The 19,800-nt window shown below is 55.0% G+C and overlaps 2 protein-coding genes across 6 annotated transcripts in view; one reads left to right on the forward strand and one right to left on the reverse strand.

Annotated features, from left to right (window-relative positions):
• The window catches only part of KLC1 (kinesin light chain 1), a 58,322-nt gene extending 54,983 nt beyond the window's left edge, over positions 1–3,339 (forward strand). For all 4 annotated transcript variants that reach the window (XR_003435658.1, XM_027120697.1, XM_027120702.1 and 1 more), the window contains 2 exons: positions 2,528–2,600; positions 2,962–3,339. Coding sequence is in view for 3 of the 4 variants with exons in the window: in XM_027120697.1 (XP_026976498.1) it covers positions 2,528–2,600; positions 2,962–2,964 (76 nt within the window). In the remaining variant the exon portion in view is untranslated. The remainder of the gene's footprint in view (positions 1–2,527; positions 2,601–2,961) is intronic.
• On the reverse strand, positions 76–19,768 carry XRCC3 (X-ray repair cross complementing 3). 2 transcript variants are annotated; one of them, XM_027120719.1, is made up of 9 exons: positions 19,683–19,768; positions 9,848–9,964; positions 9,392–9,692; positions 7,591–7,728; positions 7,238–7,450; positions 4,045–4,199; positions 1,817–2,029; positions 1,687–1,733; positions 76–1,601 (listed from the first exon to the last, which is right to left on the reverse strand). In XM_027120719.1, the coding sequence occupies exons 3-9, from the start codon at positions 9,444–9,446 to the stop codon at positions 1,382–1,384; spliced, it is 1,041 nt and encodes a 346-aa protein (XP_026976520.1). In that variant the 5' UTR covers positions 9,447–9,692; positions 9,848–9,964; positions 19,683–19,768; the 3' UTR covers positions 76–1,381. The 2 variants fall into 2 exon arrangements, with proteins under 2 accessions (XP_026976520.1, XP_026976519.1); XM_027120718.1 differs by lacking the exon at positions 19,683–19,768 and adding an exon at positions 11,875–11,926.
• Between the last annotated feature and the right edge of the window lie 32 nt (positions 19,769–19,800).

Here is a 19,800-nt window from a genome sequence, read left to right on the forward strand (position 1 = left end):
TCTGTCTTGGAGCAGTAGTTTTCTTTTCTCACTGTTGGTGTGACTTGCCTAGGAAATCATTTGAAACTGTTTATATTTACTTACAAAAATAAAGTGTTTTATTTCCTGTTGTAAAGCCCCTGTACTTTTGTGGAAAGGCTCTCTTGTAAAACTCCAACCCTAAAAGAACCCTTTCCTGTTTAACGTTAGGCACCCAGTCTTTTTAGGGTCACAGACTACTTTGAAAACATGATGAAAGTTGTAACTGGATCATCCAGTCCTAGAATGACGTGCACAAAGCGTGTGCCCCGTGACGGGTTTACCGCCCCGCCCCAGTGAGCCCGTGGGAGCTTGGGACCAGTGTCTAGCTCCTGGAGCTGTGGGAGGGTGGCCAGGGCGCTGAAAGTGCAGTGACAGGGCTGCCCCAGGCTGTGAGGACAGACGTCACGTGTATGAGTCCTGAGGACAGTGCCTGGCAAAGAGCAAGCGCTGGTGAGGGTCCAGGGGCTGCAAGTGCCTTCCCGGCACGTCTGTCCGGCCGGGGCTGCTCTGTGCCGGGCAGCAGCGGGGAGGGGGCAGAGGCAGGGTGATGATGGGGGTGAAGGCGGCGCAGCCCTGCCGGAACTGGGCAGTCACGTCCCTTGGTGACCGTGGGGCCTTGTGCTGCCACGACCAGATGCTCAGATTCTGGAGTTTCTGGCCCGATGCAGCAGGACCCCGGCTGATGGGAGGTCCCGAGTTCTATGCACAGTGCAGGAGCGCCCTGCCAGAGTGGATGCGCCCCCAGGCCAGGGCTGACGGTCCCGGCCACTGTGGCCAGCCTTGGAGGAGGCACTGAGGGCACAGCGGGATGTGCTCTCCCTTTAGAATAGTTCTCGTCTGCCCAGAACGGATTTCCCGGCAGATGGGCCAAGCCGGCGCCGAGGCTGCTAGCGCTCGCTGCGGGCTGGGGGGCTGGTGGCAGGGGCAGCGCACAAGGCACCTCCCCCGGCCCCGATGCCTCTCCCGGACCCTGCGGCCTGGCCTGCCGTGTGTTCTCCACCCTGTGCCAGACCGGGGCCAGGGGGTGTGCTGGCGGCCAGGAGCCGACAGCCCAACCACGGGGTGAGGAGGGCCAGTGGGCACTCGTCTGACCTCGGCCCCGCTGTGGCCCGAGGCGTGGGTGTTGGGAGCTTTGGGAAGGGGATGCGGAGCCTGTGGGGGTCAAGGTGGAGGCCCTGTCTGGCCGGGGCCCAGGGGCCTGCATCCGGGCGGGAGCTAACGTGGGCCCAGGGGGAGGAAGCTGCTGCTTATTGTAGAGACGCTGCAGCAGCCGGTGGGGGTGGGGGCAGGCTGTGGATTCTGGGCGCTTCCTGCAGCCCCTGGTACCTGAGGGGACCCTAACCAGAGGGAGGGCCACACGTCAGCAGGACTCAGTCCCAGGTGTCCCCCGCACACCCTCGGCGGTGACCGTGTAGGAACAGGACGAAGGCGGCAGGTGGGGGGCGGAGAGCACCCTCAGGGTGCGGCGGGGCGCGGCGGAGGCGGCCTCCTCAGGGCGCAGCCGGTCGGCCATCAGCCTCACCAGGAGCTGGTTGGACCAGGTTATGCCCAGGGCCGGAGAAGCCCGCTCTCCCCCGACACTGAGACAGAAAACAGCCCGACTGTCCTGTGCTGTGTGTGGATCTGCGGGCCCCGCCACCCCTGCCCTCGGGGCGCCCCACTCACCCCGGCGGCCCGGCTGCCACACCCCGCTCCTCTGTGGATTCCGTCACCTGGAGGGTCCAGATCGGGGTCAGTGGCGGTGAGGACCCGGCCCCCCCGGCCTCGCCCTCCCCATGGGTGGAGGGGGGCCCACCTGGTTGATGCACAGCACGGGGCTCCGGAAGGTGCAGCTCAGCCGGCGCAGCTCGGCCCCCAGCGCCTGCAGATGCCGGGCCCTGAGGGCCGAGGCCGCCTGGTCAAACTCACAACGGAACGGGGCTGCCACGGAGTCGATGACCACCAGGCGGGCCATACCCCGCGACAGCAGCACAGGCACCTTCTTACGCACGCACTCCAGCAGGGTGTCCTGGAAGCCGAGGGGAGGTGGCCGTCACCACCCCCGCGGGGGGGGCCCCTCACCACGCCCCGTCCTGGGCCATCACAGTGGCCGGGCCCCTCCCCTTCAGTGGCCCCGTGCTGGGCACCGACCACCCGGACCACCACGGTCACCAGGACTGCCCAGCCCCACCCAGTGGAGGGAGGAAGCAGGTGTGCGGGGACCTGAGTCTGTCCCGCCACCAGCGTTGCCTCCCACGTGAAGACCCCCGGGCCGCGCCCAGGCTGTGTGCTAGGACGCCAGCCGGCCCGGCGTGGGGCCTCAGGTGCCTCCAGGCCAGCCCCACCTGCCCCCCAAGGCCCTACGCATTGTGCTCGGGGCAGCCCTGTCCCTTGGGGCCGCCTGGCCCTGCCGGCCTGGACTCGGCCCTGGTGCCCAGTGGCCACACACTGGCCATCCCGTCAGGCACTCCTGAGAGCTGCTGGGTGTCTGGGATGAAATTCGACTCTGTGCTTGTTACCTCTCCAGGCTGTCTCCAGCGGAGCCCCTCGCTGTGGAAAACGACAGCAGCAGCAGCGGCCTGGAGGACGCCAGCCTTAACGTGAGTCCTGCACCCCTTCCCGCCACCTCAGGCAGCGCTGGGGCACCGGGGGGCCGGGGGCGGGGGCAGGGCTGCACCCGCCTGCTGCAGCGTCGGCACTTCGAGAGGGGCCTAGCTTGGAGACCCCGTCCCCCGGGAGGAGGCCTGGGACCCCGAGGCTCCGTTTGTGCAGCAGCATCAGGCCCTGGTCCGCACCTCCCGCCTCCCCCCGGCAGGGCCCCCCAGTTGCTGGGCAGACACCAGCGAGGGGCTGGGGGCCTCCTCCACCAGAGCTGCTCCCGGAACAGAACTTAGGAATGTGCCCCCACCCCCCGCCGGGGTCTCGGTCGGCCTGGCCCTGACCCACTGCTGCGTTTCTCAGTGAGGATGCACCGGAAGGATGAGGATTGTGCTGCTTGTGTGCGTCCAGAGGGCCCTGTGACAGCCAGGGGACGGTCGCGAGGCTGGAGGGCCTGGAGCCGGAGCCTGTAGCACTGACCTCGTCTTCTCCTGTGTCCACGCCCTGAGCACCGTCACGCTAATAACCGCGCTGCCCGCCGCCAGCGCGCACTCACCTGCAAAGCCACGGCCGCGCTGGGCCCCTAGGGGACGGCCACCTGCCGCCGGTCCACCCCGGGCCGCCCGTGCCCTGAACCAGCCCGGGCTCGCGTGCCACCGCTCATCGTGTCACTTCCCCGTGCTATGTGTGATCATGTATTTTACGGTAAAATTTTTTAAAATTAAAAGTTTATACAGCTCATCCTTTACCGGAAATTCTTTTTATAGCAGTTCTTAAATGGGGGAAGGGCCTGGGTGGGTGGCTCTGCACACTTGTGTTCGGTGCACTGGTCTGTACTCCGTCTCCCATCTCCCTCCTGAAGCCTTTGCTTCGTTATTCAGCCCCAAACAATGACCTCAGCTGGCTGCTCCCCGGCCGCTTGCCTGCCCCTGCCCCCTCCCCAGGGGCCACTGCCCTCTGTGTTCCCACCGCTGTCTGCCCACGGGGAGGGCGCGTGACCCGGGGATGGCTTCCAGGTGTGGTGTCGCCCCAGCGGCCCTGCCAGGCGTGCTCAGCAATCGGGGTGGGGGGGGCTCGACAAGGGGGCTTTCCCCTCCTTCAGAGGCAGAGGTACAACCCTACACCACGGCTGCTGCCGGGCCAGTGGCCTGGACGGCGGGTCCCGTCCTCTGGGCCGCGGGCACCTCTGTGCCCTGCCGGGGCCTCCTCTAGGGGGCAGGAGGTGGCGTGTCCGGTGCCCTCCCTTGCCCGCTCTTCCCTTGGGGTTAGGCTGCCAGAAACACACTGGACGCTCAGTTCAGCCTGAGTCCAGGTAACGAGTAGTGCCAGCCTGAGCGGAGCACACGGCCCCCAGCAGGCGACTCGCCGCAGGTGGGCACCGGGGCCTGACCTCGCGGGTCGTGCACGTGGCCCGCCCGCACGGCCGGCTTCCCCTCAGACGCTTACCACGTCGGCTGCGTGCTCGATGAAGATCTGGTGGCCAAACTTGATTTTCCTGAGCACGTCCCCTGGGACATCTATCCGCAGGCGCTGCTGCTGAGCGATGAGCTGCTGCAGACGCTGGCTGGGGAAGGCGTCCTCTGTGCACACGTAAATGGCCCCTGGGAAGCCGCAGGGCGGTGAGCAGCTGGGGGTGGCCTGAGGCCGCCCCGCCAAAGGCCAACGACCCTCTCCTTCCTGCACTGCCTCTCGTGGGTCTGCCCCTCTGACCCAGCATGGGGGCCGGCCGGCGCCCACCTCCCAGCGCAGGCCCCTCGCTGCCGGAACTTCACCCTGTGGGTCTGCCTACCCTGGGCTGTCCGAGTGGGAGCGAGGGGAACTGTAGGGGCTCCCGGCTTTCGGAAACGCCCCCTCCTGCAGACACAGGGAGATGCCCCTCCCAGGCCCTGTTGGGCGGATGTTCCCTCAATTCCACTGTCAAGGCTCCTCCTATGGGTCTGGGCTACCTGGTGGTAACTGTCTTTGCTGCGCCTGGAAAAGCCAGTAAACAAAACACAGGCGATGCATCACCAGGGGCCTGGAATCCCCACCAGAAGATACCCCCGGAGTCCTGCGCTGAAAAGAACCAGGGGCCACCGATTCTCAACAAAGGCCCCAGGACAATTCAGTGGGGAAAGAGTATTTTTAACAAATGGCGCTGGGACAGAGACACCCACGTGCAAAAGGATGAAATTAGACCCTTACCTCATACCATATAGGAAAACTAAATCACAATGGATCAAATATGAGAGCCCAAACCACAAAACTCTTAGAAGAAAACATGGGTAAACCTTATGACCTTGGGTTAGGCAGTGGGTCCTCAGACATGACATCAGAAGCACAAGCAAGAAACAAATTGGACATCATCAAAGTGAAAAACTGCTTTAAAGGACACCAACAAGAGAGGGAGAAGACAACCGAATAGAGAAAATACTGCAAATTGTTTATCTGATGAGTTTAGTGTCCAGATTATATAAAGATCTCCTACAGCTCCACAGGCAAATAACCCAGGCTTTTAAATGGGCAAGAGATTGGAACAGACATTTCTCCAAAAACACACAAATGAGCAGCAGCACGTGAAGAGACGGCCAACGTCACCGGCCACCGGGGGTGCGGTCGGCGCCACGGTGAGAAGCCACCCACGCTGGCGTCAGAGGGACAAGCGTCGGCTCAGACGTGGAGGGACTGGAACCTCCTGTGTCGTTGATGGGAAGTGAAACGGTGTAGCCACTGCTGAGAACAGTCTGGCAGTTCCTCAAAGAGCGGAACACGCAGCTACCATACGACCCAGCAATCCCACTCCTAGGTGTCCACCCGAAGCCACGCACGAACAAGAGGTGTGAACAACCCACATGACTGTCAGCGGATGAAAGGGTCGCTAAGTTGTGGTCTGTACACGTGAAGGAACATTATTCAGCCCTGCAAAGGAAGGAAGCACCGACACGTGCTCCAGCGTGGGTGAACCCTGGGTGAAAGGGCACATGTGCATGATCCCGTTTATTTGAAATGTGCAGAACAGGCGAATCCATAGAGACAGGAAGCGGATGGGTGGTTGCCAGGGGCTGGGGGAGGGGAGAGTGCGGAGTGACTGCTCATAGGGATGGGGCTTCTTTTTGGGGTGATGAGATGTTCTGGAACTAGATAGTAGTGGTGGGCGCACAACTTTGTGAAAATGCTAAAAACCACTGAGTTAAAGAAAGAGGAAAGGCCTCAGGACTTCCCTGGTGGCACAGTGGTTAGGAATCCGTCTGCCAATGCAGGGGACACAGGTTCGAGCCCTGGTCCAGGAAGATCCCACGTGCCGCGGAGCAACTAATTGCCCGTGCGCCACAACTACTGAGCCTGTGCTCTAGAGCCCGCGAACCACAACTACTGAGCCCGTGCGCCACAACTACTGAGCCTGGGCTCTAGAGCCCGCAAACCACAACTACTGAGCCGGTGCGCCACAACTGCTGAGCCTGAGCTCTAGAACCCGCGAACCACAACTACTGAGCCCGTGCGCCACAACTACTGAAGCCCGCACGCCTAGAGCCCATGCTCAACAAGAGAGGCCACCGCAATGAGAAGCCTGCGCACCTCAGTGAAGAGCAGCCCCCGCTCACCACAACTGCAGAAAGCCTGCGTGCAGCAACGAAGACCCAACGCAGCCAAAAATAAATAAATAAATAAGAAAGGCCTGTGATCTGGCGGTGCGCTGGCTGAGCCCCACCAGGACTCTCAGGGCCACGGCTAAACCTACCGTTCCTCTCGCTGTACCGGTCACGGCACCGCCCCGGGGAGGGGACCCAGAGAAGAGCCAGAAGCACTGACACCACGTCCGCGTGCCCTATTTGTGAGTGTGTAACTTTCATTTTGACCCGATTCTGTTTCAACAGACTTTCAAACTTGGAAAAGAGATGCAGGATGGAGGGAGAAGCACCGTCTGACCGTGTCAGTGGTGAGCTCCTGACCCTTGAGGCCTCCCTAACCTTCCCTGGCACGTTCCAGCCCATTCCCGGGGGCAGGGCTGCCTGGGGAGCCCCCGACGTGGCCGAGACCCTCGTCACAACGCCGCGGCACCCGTGTTCTCCGCATCTTGGGAGAGGCCTGGACAGAAGGGTCACAGCCAAACCCAGTCGCACGGCCCTCGAAGCTCCTCGCCCCACACCCTATTGGGCGTCTCACTGGGACAGATGAGTGGGGTGCCCGCCCACAGAGGGGCTTCGAGAAGCTGGCGGCGAGGCGGCCCAGCGTTTGAGGGTTGGCGGGGGGGAGCTCCACGTTTTCTGAAGTGCAGAGCCGCCTGGCCATTCTTTTCAAAATTGGGCCTTTCAGACCTGATTTGGGAAATCACTTTCTCAGGAAAATGTGCCTCAGGCCCCACATTTAATGCGGTCACAGTGGCTGCGGGCCAAGCCTCTGCAGGGGACATGTCTCTCGGAGTCACCCCAGGCCGGCTCTGTCCCCCCTCGGCCAGGCCCCGGGGCTCTGCACTTTCCCTCCCACTGAGGGGTCCCTGGCCCACCTTCCTCTCCTGAGGCAAGAATCGCAGAGCGGTTGTGAAGACAGAGACGGGAACCCTGGAAAACGGCCCCCAGGGGCAGCCTCTGGCCTTGAGGGCAGGTGCCCGCGAGGTGACAGGTCAGGACCCCTGCCCGCCCCCCGAAGTGGCCGCACTCACCGGCCCCCAGGCCTCCGTGTCGCCGTGGGAGCTGCACGGCCAGGCAGAGCTGCAGTGCCAGCTGGGTCTTCCCGGCGGAGCTGCGTCCGGCCAGCTCGGTGATGCCGTCCAGGGGCAGCCCGCCGCGGAGGAGCCCGTCCAGCACGGGGCAGCCCAGGCTCAGGCGCTCGTGCTGCTCAGGGAACTGCTCCTCCTGCTGGAGCAGGTGGAGCGCTGGGTGCGGGGAAACAACAGGTGAGCCCAGTCCCGCACAGCCGCCCCTGGGCCAGGAGGCCCCTCGGGCTGCAGCGCCGTGGCCTCTGGGCTCAGCCCCACGCCCCACTCCTCCAGCCAGACCCCAGGGCACCGGGCACCTGTGCAGACGCTGCCTCCTTGCAGGTGTGAGGAGGCCGCCTTCAGTAAGCGCTGCACGTCGGGGCCGGAGAGGCGGGTCAGTCTCTGCAGGTCTGGTCCAGAAAGATGCAGAACCTCCTTTACTGACCTCAGTTTGGCTGAAGGTATAGAATCAATTACAAGACAAGGTCAGACACAGCAGGGACAACAGGTATCCTCCAGTTCTGGGGACCTGGTGGGCAGGGGCCAGTCCACCTGCTCCCTGAAGTTGCAGGGACCCCCAGATAGAGGGCGACCGTGACGGGACGGGAGGGAAGGGGCCTGGGGAGGCCCACGTCTTGGCTGCAGAAGCCGGATGCTTGGGCCTCTCCCTGGTGCCGGGAGCAGCGGCCTCCGCCTGGTCCCATGCCCGCCCGGACACATCTCCCAAGACAGGTCTGTGTGTGCACAGCCTGGGAAGGGCCCAGGCCGAGTCGGGGGAACCATGCACGAGGGAGAAGCCGCAGGAAGGGATCCAAAGGAACACCCAGGCCACGGGATGGCCAGTGGGGTGAACAGACAAAAGAAGAGTCAGCATGCTGGTGGCAGTACCGCGGAGGGCTGGGTTACAGGGTGAACGGCCCAAGGGAGCTGGTGTTTCATGAGGAAAATGAACAATTTTGAGCTTAGATAAGCATATTACTTTCAAACGAGTAGAAAGAAAAAAATACGCTAAAAATAGATCCAACCAATCCAGAAGAAAGCATAAAAGAAAAACAACACAAAAAATAGGACAAACAGCGCAGCATAATAAGGGAGGGTTAAACCTACATTTATCAGGAATTACCTTAAATACGTATGCACTGAGTGCTTCAGTTAAAAGACAAAGACTGAATGAAAGGGGAAAACAAAACTACTGCTGTGCTCTCAGGATGGAGGAGCAGGGGGGCACCCTGCTGCCGAGCCCTGCGCTCACTCAGGGCCCCTGTCACCTGCTCACAAGCACCTGATGTCGAAGCGTCCCTCACAGACACCCCGGGAGGCAGAGAGAACAGAGGGCGGGTGCGGGGCACCAGCCGGGCTGCGGAGGGGCCAGTGCAGCCTGGGGATGGACGCGCCCAGATGCCAGCAGACTCGGTGGGCTGGCCAACCCTTTGAGCATTTAGAAAAGAGTCACTGCTGCCTGACAGACCTACTGCGACGTGGGAATAATCAGAAGTACAGAGGAGATGCAGTGCATGAAAAAAGGAGGCAACCACTAACTCTGGGGGGAGAAACCAGAGACGGTACAAGAAAGGAAACAGTCATAACCCTGGGTTCAGTGGCAGCCATTATGTCTCTAGTCACAACCCTGATGGCTAATGGGACCCAAACTGTGTTCCAACTGTGGGGGGGAGGTGTGGAGGAAGTAGGGGCACACAGGCACCAGCCTGCCCTCACCCCCAAAACAGGAGGCCTGTGAGGACTCATAACACAGACAAATCAAACACAGCAACACAAGCACACTCGCCAGCAACCCAGATATAAATACAAAATGCTGCTAAAAGACTCCTAAGTGGTAAGTAGTTCCGTGTCACTTTTCAGACACTGTGTGTGTACTGCTTTGATGAAAATGAAATTAACTTAAAAGAAGTCCTTTCAGTTAAAAACACACACAACTGAAAAACCTGCGGCACATTCCAGCATCAGGGCGTTGATCAGGACCAGCTGTCTTGGGATCAGTAACCAGAGGGTCCCCGAGGCTCGGACAGGCAACCTGGTAAACCTGTTCTACATGAGGTGTGTATATCTGTGCGTTCATGCTTTTACACAATCACTTTATATAAACATCAGCAAACGCACCTTTCTTAACTGCAGCAATAATTCTAGGATTCAGGTCCAACTGATCCACGTCCATTTTTTCAATGGGGTGACCACAGAGATGGACGGATTCCCAGGGACACAATTCTGACGCGCTTGTCGTCCCCTCGAGCAGCCCGGGAGCTGAGTGCAGCAGAGTGGCGGAGCCCAGGTGCGCGGTTCCCTTTGTGACAGGGCCACACCGTCAGCCCGGAGCCTGGAGAGGCTTCACTGCACCAGGGACAGCACTGAGAGACGTCCAAGGCGGCGCTTCTGTCCGGGCAATTGTTCGGTAACTCAGAACCTAGGATTCAATCCACACACAGATGCATCTGAAGAGCCACCCCCCGCCTCACATTCTGAAGGTCAGCCCACTTCATCCCCCGCAGAAGGCGGGAGAAACCGGCTTGTGTCCCAGCCCCACGCCCCCCAGGCCAGGGGCGCCCTGCCCTGACCCACCTCTCTGGGGTGACGGCGGCGGATACAGTCAGAGGCCCGTGCGCGCCGGGCTCACCCGAGTGGAGCCTGCTTTGCGTTCTCCGGTGTGAGTTCCCTTAAGTGTGTCTCCACGGCGATCTGGAAAGAACAGAAAAGGCCACGTGTGGTGGATCTCAGAGGACGCCCAGGAGGTCGGAACCGCTGTGACCACCGAGCTGCCCCAGCAGAGAACAGCGGACACCGAGTCTGGCCCGGCCTGCAGCCTGCCCTCCCCGCTGGCAGGAGGGGCAGCCAGCGGCGTGTCCACCCAAGACGGCACAGCCGGGGATGCAGCAGGGCAGCAACACTAAGGCCGTGGCCACTCAGCAGAGGCCAGGCTCAGCGTCCAGCAGCAGCAGCAAGGCCCGGGCCTCTGGATGGTGTCAGGTTGCTCCGGAAGCTTAAAGAACCAGGCCGTGTACACCCCCTCATCTGCGGTCTGCTCAGGGAGCCTCTGGAAGCAGCTTCTGGGAGGGGGCAGCACGAGGCTCTGGGGCCCACAGCCCGGGCAGGGGGTCTCCGGGCCAGCAGGCTGCTCCCACGTTCTGCTGGCGTAGGGGGCAGGGGGCTCCCAGGCCAGCTGCTCAGGGCAGGGCTGACAGTAGACACTGCTGAGGCTGAGGGGAGACACCGAGGCCCTCAGGACTGCACATCAGAGCAGAAGGGCGGCCTGAGTGCAGGGCCCCGGTACCAGCTGCAAGGCGGCTGGGGGATGTTGAGTAGCTAGGAGTGCACCCTGAGGCCGTGTGGAAGACGCCCGAGCATCAGACATCTGGACAGAATACCAACCTGGGTTTGTAAATTCTAGAGGAAGTGCGTGTGTTCTTCCCCTGGACGTGTGGAAAGCGCCCCCCCCCCTACCCCGGCGTGGGCCCTGAAGCGGGAGTGGGCTGGGGTCTGGATTCTGAATGACGGGGGGGGGGAGGGAGCCTGCGTGGGGACACAGCCGGGAGGTGCCTGTATATAAGGCTCGGATCCTGACGAGCAGCTGGACATGGGGCAGGAAAACCAGTGGGTAACCACCAACCGAAGGGCCTCAAGCTTCCGTGATGGGGGGTAGGGCCCCCAGAAGCAGAGTGCCCACTGGCGGAGCACCCGCTGGGTACCCGACACTGGCCCAGGGGCCGGACCAAGAGCAGGGCCCGGGTGAGCCAGCCACCCTCCAGGCCTGTGCTTCTCCAACCGGGGACAAGCATGTGCCCAGGCAGCACCCAGTAGCAGGCACGGGGTGGGCCTGGACGGAGCGGGGCCTTCCAGGAGCATCCGAGTGCAGGTACCGTCTCAGGGGCACAGCTGACAGCGGGCGCTGTTTGCTGTGTGAAGGTGCATCAACTCTTAGGGCCCAGCACAAGGCTTTGAGGAAACTCCAGTTACGTCCCCGAGCCTTCCCAGGTGGAATCGCTTTCCTGCATCTCTGGGGCTCTGGGGCTCTGAGGGGGCCTGAGGACCCCACGCCGCCAACGCTGGGACAGGAAGGCGGGGCCGCGGCAGATGGGCCCACCTCCACCCTGGGGGCAACACTCGGGTTTCCGGCAGCTTTTGTTGACTCAAACTAAGGACTCAAGGGGAGAATGAGGGAAGATCTTCTTTCAAAACTAATGCACTGAGGACTTCCGGGAAGATGGCGGAAGAGTAAGACGCGGAGATCACCTTCCTCTCCACAGATACACCAGAAATACATCTACGCGTGGAACAACTCCTACGGAGCACCTACTGAACGCTGGCAGAAGACCTCAGACCTCCCAAAAGGCAAGGAACCCCCCACATACCTGGTTAGGGCAAAAGAAAAAACTAAACAGAGACAAAAGGATAGGGACGGGTCCTGCACCAGCAGGAGAGAGCTGTGAAGGAGGAAAAGTGTCCACACACTAGGAAGCCCCTTCGCGGGTGGAGACTTCGGGAGGCGGAGTGGGGGAGCTTGGGAGCCGCGGAGGAGAGCACAGCAGCGGGGGTGCGGAGGGCAAAGCGGACAGATTCCAGCGCAGAGGATCGGGCCGACCGGCACTCACCAGCCGAGAGGCTTGTCTGCTCGCCCGCCGGGGCGGGCGGGACTGGGAGCTGAGGCTCGGGCTTTTGTCGGAGCGCCGGGAGAGGACTGAGGTTGGCGGCGTGAACACAGCCTGCAGGGCGTTGGTGCCCCGCGGCTGGCCGGGAGAGAGTCCGGGGAGGGGTCTGGACCTGCCGAAGAGGCAAGAGACTTTTACGTCCCTCTTTGTTTCCTGGTGCGCGAGGAGAGGGGATTAAGAACACTGCTTGAGAGAGCTCCAGGGACGGGCGCGAGCCGCGGCTAAGAGTGCGGAGCCCAGAGACGGACATGGGACGCTAAGGCCGCTGCTGCCGCCGCCAGGAGGCCTGTGTGCGAACAGAGGTCGCTGGCCACACGCCCTTCCGGGGAGCCTGTGCAGCCCGCCACTGCCAGGGTCCCGGGATCCAGGGACGGCTCCCCCGGGAGAGCGCACGGCGCGCCTCAGGCTGCAGCGTCACGCCGGCCTCTGCCGCTGCAGGCCCGCCCCGCACTCCGTGACCCTCCCTACCCCCCGGCCTGGGTGAGCCAGAGCCTCCGAATCAGTGGCTCCTTTAACCCCGTCCTGTCTGAGCAAAGAACAGACGCCCTCCAGCGACCTACACGCACAGGCGGGGCCAAATCCAAAGCTGAGCCCCTGGGAACTGTGAGAACAAAGAAGAGAAAGGGAAATCTCTCCCAGCAGCCTCGGATTAAAGCTCCACAATCAACTTGATATACCCTGCATCTGTGGAATACCTGAATAGACAACGAATCATCCCAAATTAAGGAGCCGTGTGGATGAAAGGCTCTTGGTGCTGCAGCCAGGAGTCAGTGCTGTGCCTCTGAGGTGGGAGAGCCAACTTCAGGACACTGGCCCACAAGAGGCCTCCCAGCTGCACATAATATCAAACGGCGAAAATCTCCGAGAGATCTCCATCTCAACGCCAGCACCCAGCTTCACTCAACGACCAGCAAGCTACAGTGCTGGACATCCTATGCCAAGCAACTAGCAAGACAGGAACACAACCCCACCCATTAGCAGAGAGGCTGCCCAAAATCATAGTAAGTCTACAGACACCCCAAAACACACCACCAGACGTGGACCTGCCCACCAGAAAGACAAGATCCAGCCTCATACACCAGAACACAGGCACTAGTACCCTCCACCAGGAAGCCTACACAACCCACTGAACCAACCTTAGCCACTGGGGACAGACACAAAAAACAACAGGAACTACGAACCTTCAGCCTGCAAAAAAAAAGGAGACCCCAAACACAGTAAGATAAGCAATATGAAAAGACAGAAAAACACACAGCAGATGAAGGAGCAAGATAAAAACCCACCAGACCTAACAAATGAAGAGGAAATAGGCAGTCTACCTGAAAAAGAATTCAGAGTAATGATAGTAAGGTTGATCCGAAATCTTGGAGATAGAATGGACAATAGAATGGACAAATTGCAAGAATCAGTTAACAAGGACCTAGAAGAACTAAAGATGAAACAAGCAACGATGAACAACACAATAAATGAAATTAAAAGTACTCTAGATGGGATCAATAGCAGAATAACTGAGGCAGAAGAACGGATAAGTGACCTGGAAGATAAAACAGTGGAAATAACTACTGCAGAGCAGAATAAAGAAAAAAGAATGAAAAGAACTGAGGACAGTCTCAGAGACCTCTGGGACAACATTAAACGCACCAACATTCGAATTATAGGGGTTCCAGAAGAAGAAGAGAAAAAGAAAGGGACTGAGAAAATATTTGAAGAGATTATAGTTGAAAACTTCCTTAATATGGGAAAGGAAATAGTTAATCAAGTCCAGGAAGCACAGAGAGTCCCATACAGGATAAATCCAAGGAGAAATACGCCAAGACACATATTAATCAAACTGTCAAAAATTAAATACAAAGAAAACATATTAAAAGCAGCAAGGGAAAAACAACAAAGAACACACAAGGGAATCCCCATAAGGTTAACAGCTGATCTTTCAGCAGAAACTCTGCAAGCCAGAAGGGAGTGGCAGGACATATTGAAAGTGTTGAAGGAGAAAAACCTGCAACCAAGATTACTCTACCCAGCAAGGATCTCATTCAGATTTGATGGAGAAATTAAAACCTTTACAGACAAGCAAAAGCTGAGAGAGTTCAGCACCACCAAACCAGCTCTACAACAACTGCTAAAGGAACTTCTCTAGGCAAGAAACACAAAAGAAGGAAAGGACCTACAATAACGAACCCAAAACAATTAAGAAAATGGGAATAGGAACACACATATCGATAATTACCTTAAATGTAAATGGACTAAATGCTCCCACCAAAAGACACAGATTGGCTGAATGGATACAAAAACAAGACCCATATATTTGCTGTCTACAAGAGACCCACTTCAGACCTAGAGACACATACAGACTGAAAGTAAGGGGATGGAAAAAGGTATTTCATGCAAATGGAAACCAAAAGAAAGCTGGAGTAGCAATTCTCATATCAGACAAAATAGACTTTAAAACAAAGACTATTAGAAGAGACAAAGAAGGACACTACATAATGATCAAGGGATCGATCCAAGAGGAAGATATAACAATTGTAAATATTTATGCACCCAACATAGGTGCACCTCAATACATAAGGCAAATACTGACAACCATAAAAGGGGAAATCGACAGTAACACATTCATAGTAGGGGACTTTAACACCCCACTTTCACCAATGGACAGATCATCCAAAATGAAAATAAATAAGGAAACACAAGCTTTAAATGATACATTAAATGAGATGGAGTTAATTGATATTTATAGGACATTCCATCCAAAAACAACAGAATACACATTTTTCTCAAGTGCTCATGGAACATTCTCCAGGATAGATCATATCTTGGGTCACAAATCAAGCCTTGGTAAATTTAAGAAAATTGAAATTGTATCAAGTATCTTTTCTGACCACAACGCCATGAGACTAGATATCAATTACAGGAAAAGATCTGTAAAAAATACAAACACATGGAGGCTAAACAATACACTACTTAATAATGAAGTGATCACTGAAGAAATCAAAGAGGAAATCAAAAAATACCTAGAAACAAATGACAATGGAGACACAACGACCCAAAACCTGTGGGATGCAGCAAAAGCAGTTCTAAGAGGGAAGTTTATAGCAATACAAGCCCACCTTAAGAAGCAGGAAACATCTCGAATAAACAACCTAACCTTGCACCTCAAGCAATTAGAGAAAGAAGAACAAAAAAACCCCAAAGCTAGCAGAAGGAAAGAAATCATAAAAATCAGATCAGAAATAAATGAAAAAGAAATGAAGGAAACAATAGCAAAGATCAATAAAACTAAAAGCTGGTTCTTTGAGAAGATAAACAAAATAGATAAACCACTAGCCAGACTGATCAAGAAAAAAAGGGAGAAGACTCAAATCAATAGAATTAGAAATGAAAAAGGAGAGGTAACAACTGACACTGCAGAAATAAAAGAGATCATGAGAGATTTCTACAAGCAACTCTATGCCAATAAAATGGACAATCTGGAAGAAATGGACAAATTCTTAGAAATGCACAACCTGCCAAGACTGAATCAGGAAGAAATAGAAAATATGAACAGACCAATCACAAGCACTGAAATTGAAACTGTGATTAAAAATCTTCCAACAAAGAAAAGCCCAGGACCAGATGGCTTCACAGGCGAATTCTATCAAACATTTAGAGAAGAGCTAACACCTATCCTTCTCAAACTCTTCCAAAATATAGCAGAGGGAGGAACACTCCCAAATTCCTTCTACGAGGCCACCATCACCTTGATACCAAAACCAGACAAGGATGTCACAAAGAAAGAAAACTACAGGCCAATATCACTGATGAACATAGATGCAAAAATCCTCAACAAAATACTAGCAAACAGAATCCAACAGCACATTAAAAGGATCATACACCATGATCAAGTGGGGTTTATTCCAGGAATGCAAGGATTCTTCAATATACGCAAATCTATCAATGTGATAAACCATATTAACAAACTGAAGGAGAAAAACCATATGATCATCTCAATAGATGCAGAGAAAGCTTTTGACAAAATTCAACACCCATTTATGATAAAAACCCTGCAGAAAGTAGGCATAGAGGGAACTTTCCTCAACATAATAAAGGCCATATATGACAAGCCCACAGCAAACATCATCCTCAATGGTGAAAAACTGAAAGCATTTCCACTAAGATCAGGAACAAGACAAGGTTGCCCACTCTCACCACTCTTATTCAACATAGTTTTGGAAGTTTTAGCCACAGCAATCAGAGAAGAAAAGGAAATAAAAGGAATCCAAATTGGAAAAGAAGAAGTAAAGCTGTCACTGTTTGCAGATGACATGATCCTATACATAGAGAACCCTAAAGATGCTACCAGAAAACTACTAGAGCTATGAATTTGGTAAAGTGGCAGGATACAAAATTAATGCACAGAAATCTCTGGCATTCCTATATACTAATGATGAAAAATCTGAAAGTGAAATCAAGAAAACACTCCCATTTACCATTGCAACAAAAAGAATAAAATATCTAGGAATAAACCTACCTAAGGAGACAAAAGATCTGTATGCAGAAAATTATAAGACACTGATGAAAGAAATTAAAGATGATACAAATAGATGGAGAGATATACCATGTTCTTGGATTGGAAGAATCAACATTGTAAAAATGACTCTACTACCCAAAGCAATCTATAGATTCAATGCAATCCCTATCAAACTACCACTGGCATTTTTCACAGAACTAGAACAAAATATTTTGCAATTTGTATGGAAACACAAAAGACCCTGAATAGCCAAAGCAATCTTGAGAACGAAAGAAGGAACTGGAGGAATCAGGCTCCCTGACTTCAGACTATACTACAAAGCTACAGTTATCAAGACGGTATGGTAGTGGCACAAAAACAGAAAGATAGATCAATGGAACAGGATAGAAAGCCCAGAGATAAACCCACGCACATATGGTCACCTTATCTTTGACAAAGGAGGCAGGAATGTACAGAAGAGAAAGGACAGCCTCTTCAATAAGTGGTGCTGGGAAAACTAGATGGGTATGTGTAAAAGTATGAGATTACATCACTCCCTAACACCATACACAAAAATAAGCTCAAAACGATTAAAGACCTAAATGTAAGGCCAGAAACTATCAAAGTCTTAGAGGAAAACATAGGCAGGACACTCTATGACATAAATCACAGCAAGATCCTTTTTGACCCACCTTCTAGAGAAATGGAAATAAAAACAAAAATAAACAAATGGGACCTAATGAAACTTAAAAGCTTTTGCGCAGAAAAGGAAACCATAAAAAAGATGAAAAGACAACCCTCAGAATGGGAGAAAATATTTGCAAACGAAGCAACTGACAAAGGATTAATCTCCAAAATATACAAGCAACACATGCAGCTCAATATCAAAAAAAACAAACAACCCAATCCAAAAATGGGCAGAAGACCTAAATAGACATTTCTCCAAAGAAGATATACAGACTGACAACAAACACATGAAAGGATGCTCAACATCACTAATCATTAGAGAAATGCAAATCAAAACTACAATGAGATATCATCTCACACCAGTCAGAATGGCCATCATCAAAAAATCTAGAAACAATAAATGCTGGAGAGGGTGTGGAGAAAAGGGAACCCTCTTACACTGTTGGTGGGAATGTAAATTGATACAGCCACTGTGGAGAACAGTATGGAGGTTCCTTAAAAAGCTACAAATAGAACTACCATATGACCCAGCAATCCCACTACTGGGCATATACCCTGAGAAAACCATAATTCAAAAAGAGTCATGTACCAAAATGTTCATTGCAGCTCTATTTACAATAGCCCAGAGATGGAAACAACCTAAGTGTCCATCATCGGATGAATGGATAAAGATGTGGCACATATATACAATGGAATATTAGCCATAAAAAGAGACGAAATTGAGCTATTTGTAATGAGGTGGATAGACCTAGAGTCTGTCATACAGAGTGAAGTAAGTCAGAAAGAGAGAGACAAATACCGTATGCTAACACATATATATGGAATTTAAAAAAAAAAAAATGTCATGAAAAACCTAGGGGTGAAACAGGAATAAAGACACAGACTTACTAGAGAATGGACTTGAGGCTATGGGGAGGGGGAAGGGTAAACGGTGACAAAGCGATAAAGAGGCATGGACATATATACACTAACAAACGTAAGGTAGATAGCTAGTGGGAAGCAGCCGCATAGCACAGGGAGATCAGCTCGGTGCTTTGTGACCGCCTGGAGGGGTGGGATAGGGAGGGTGGGAGGGAGGGAGACGCAAGCGGGAAGAGATATGGGAACATATGTATATATATAACTGATTCATTTTGTTGTGAAGCTGAAACTAACATACCATTGTAAAGCAATTATACTCCAATAAAGATGTTAAAAAAAATAAATATAGAAATGAAAAAAATAAAAATAAATAAATAAATTAAAAAAAAAAAAAAAAAAAACTAATGCCCTAAAATAAACGTGTTCAGGGCCTCTCCCGCTCAACCAGACAGCCACCCAAAGCACCCGGAGGGTTGGTCGGGGTGGGAGGACCCAATCCCCACACACTGAAACTGTTAATTCTTTCTCTGGCCAAGTTCGGAGCTAAATTCAGGCAAACTACATACAGCTCCACTGATGTTGCCCTAAAATCACCAAAGGTAATGGAAGGTCGAGGGCTGACTTTTATCAAACACTTAGTCTCTTCCAAGCACGTGACAGGTATGAACTCAGACATCACACGAGCAATATTATAACCCCTGTTTTGCTGGTGAGAAAATAGAAGCACAGAGTGGTTAAACGACAAGCTTAAGGTCATGCAGCCAGCAAGTGGCTGGCCTGCGATGCAGGTCCAGGCTGTGTGTTCTAAGCCCCGACCCAAATTAGGCCGACCCTGAGTTTACACAGCCCACCTGTTAACAAATCCAAAGGGAATCATTTGGTCTCCATACTCTGCAGAACTCAGTCATCCAGAGGCTGACCTGCCCTGGGGTGTCCAGCCCTGTTGGGAGCAGCCCACTCTCAAGGATGGGCATCTTTTCCGGCTCGCACTCCCACAAAGGGTGCCAACGAGCACTCCTTCATCCTGGGCTGCTGGGAGGACGCTTTCACCTGGGACCTTGGGTGGCCATACAGGTCCTCCCACGGCTGGGCCACCTCTGTGGTTTCTCCAGAACTGGCCAGCCTGGACTTCTGGCCCCCGTCGCTTCTCAGGATCGTCTTCTGCCCTGGGCATCTCTTCTCTCTTCAGCCCCTGAGGCTTTGAGCACTCACCACTCCCCCAGACCTGGGTGTCCGGCAGACCCCGCCTTGGCCGTCCGATGGACCAGGGCGCCCTGCAGACGCACCCTGCCACCTACGCACATCTGCTCTTCCCATCGGGCGCTGCATCTCCGAGGTTGTCCACCCCCAACCCTCTCCCGCCCCACCCCACGGCCCCTAGACTGCTGCCACAGCCCAAACTGGCCCTGCAGCTGTGCGGGCTGACGGCCCCAGGACAGGGGCCCTCCGGTCCCAGCCCCGCTAGCCAGCCCGCGCGGCCCCGGCACCGGGCTCCCTCCCGCCACCGGGACTCGCTCGGACCCTCGCTCGGCTGTGCCTTCTGCCCGCCCGCCCGCGGGTGCGAACCGCGGCTTGGGGCATCGATGACGCGCGACCCCGTCCCCCCAAAGCCCCAGGAGGAGGGCCGCGCGGGCGCCGAGCTGCGCTCTCGGTGCCCAAGGCCACCCCTGCCTCCATCCCGCCCCGGACCACGGCAACCACTACTCCTCGCACTTACCTAGCCCGCGCTCCACAGGCTTCTTCGCGCCATCCTACCCTTCGCAGCCTACTCTTCCAATGAGCGCCGGGCGCCTCGCGCCGGATACGCCAATCAGAGAGGAAGCGGCGCCCACGTT

This window comes from Aethalodelphis obliquidens, unplaced genomic scaffold, assembly GCF_003676395.1.
Source record: "Aethalodelphis obliquidens isolate GAN/ISIS:26980383/991018 unplaced genomic scaffold, ASM367639v1 scaffold21, whole genome shotgun sequence".
Taxonomy (NCBI): domain Eukaryota; kingdom Metazoa; phylum Chordata; class Mammalia; order Artiodactyla; family Delphinidae; genus Aethalodelphis; species Aethalodelphis obliquidens.

Excerpts from the sequence above, each read along its gene's own strand:
- XRCC3 (XM_027120719.1), bottom strand. The coding sequence starts at position 9,446 with ATGGACGTGGATCAGTTGGACCTGAATCCTAGAATTATTGCTGCAGTT. Across the intron at positions 4,200-7,237 it reads ACACGGAGGCCTGGGGGCCG|GGGCCATTTACGTGTGCACA; the intron begins GTGAGTGCGGCC and ends GCGGCTTCCCAG. Across the intron at positions 1,602-1,686 it reads GTGGCAGCCGGGCCGCCGGG|TGTCGGGGGAGAGCGGGCTT; the intron begins GTGAGTGGGGCG and ends TTTCTGTCTCAG.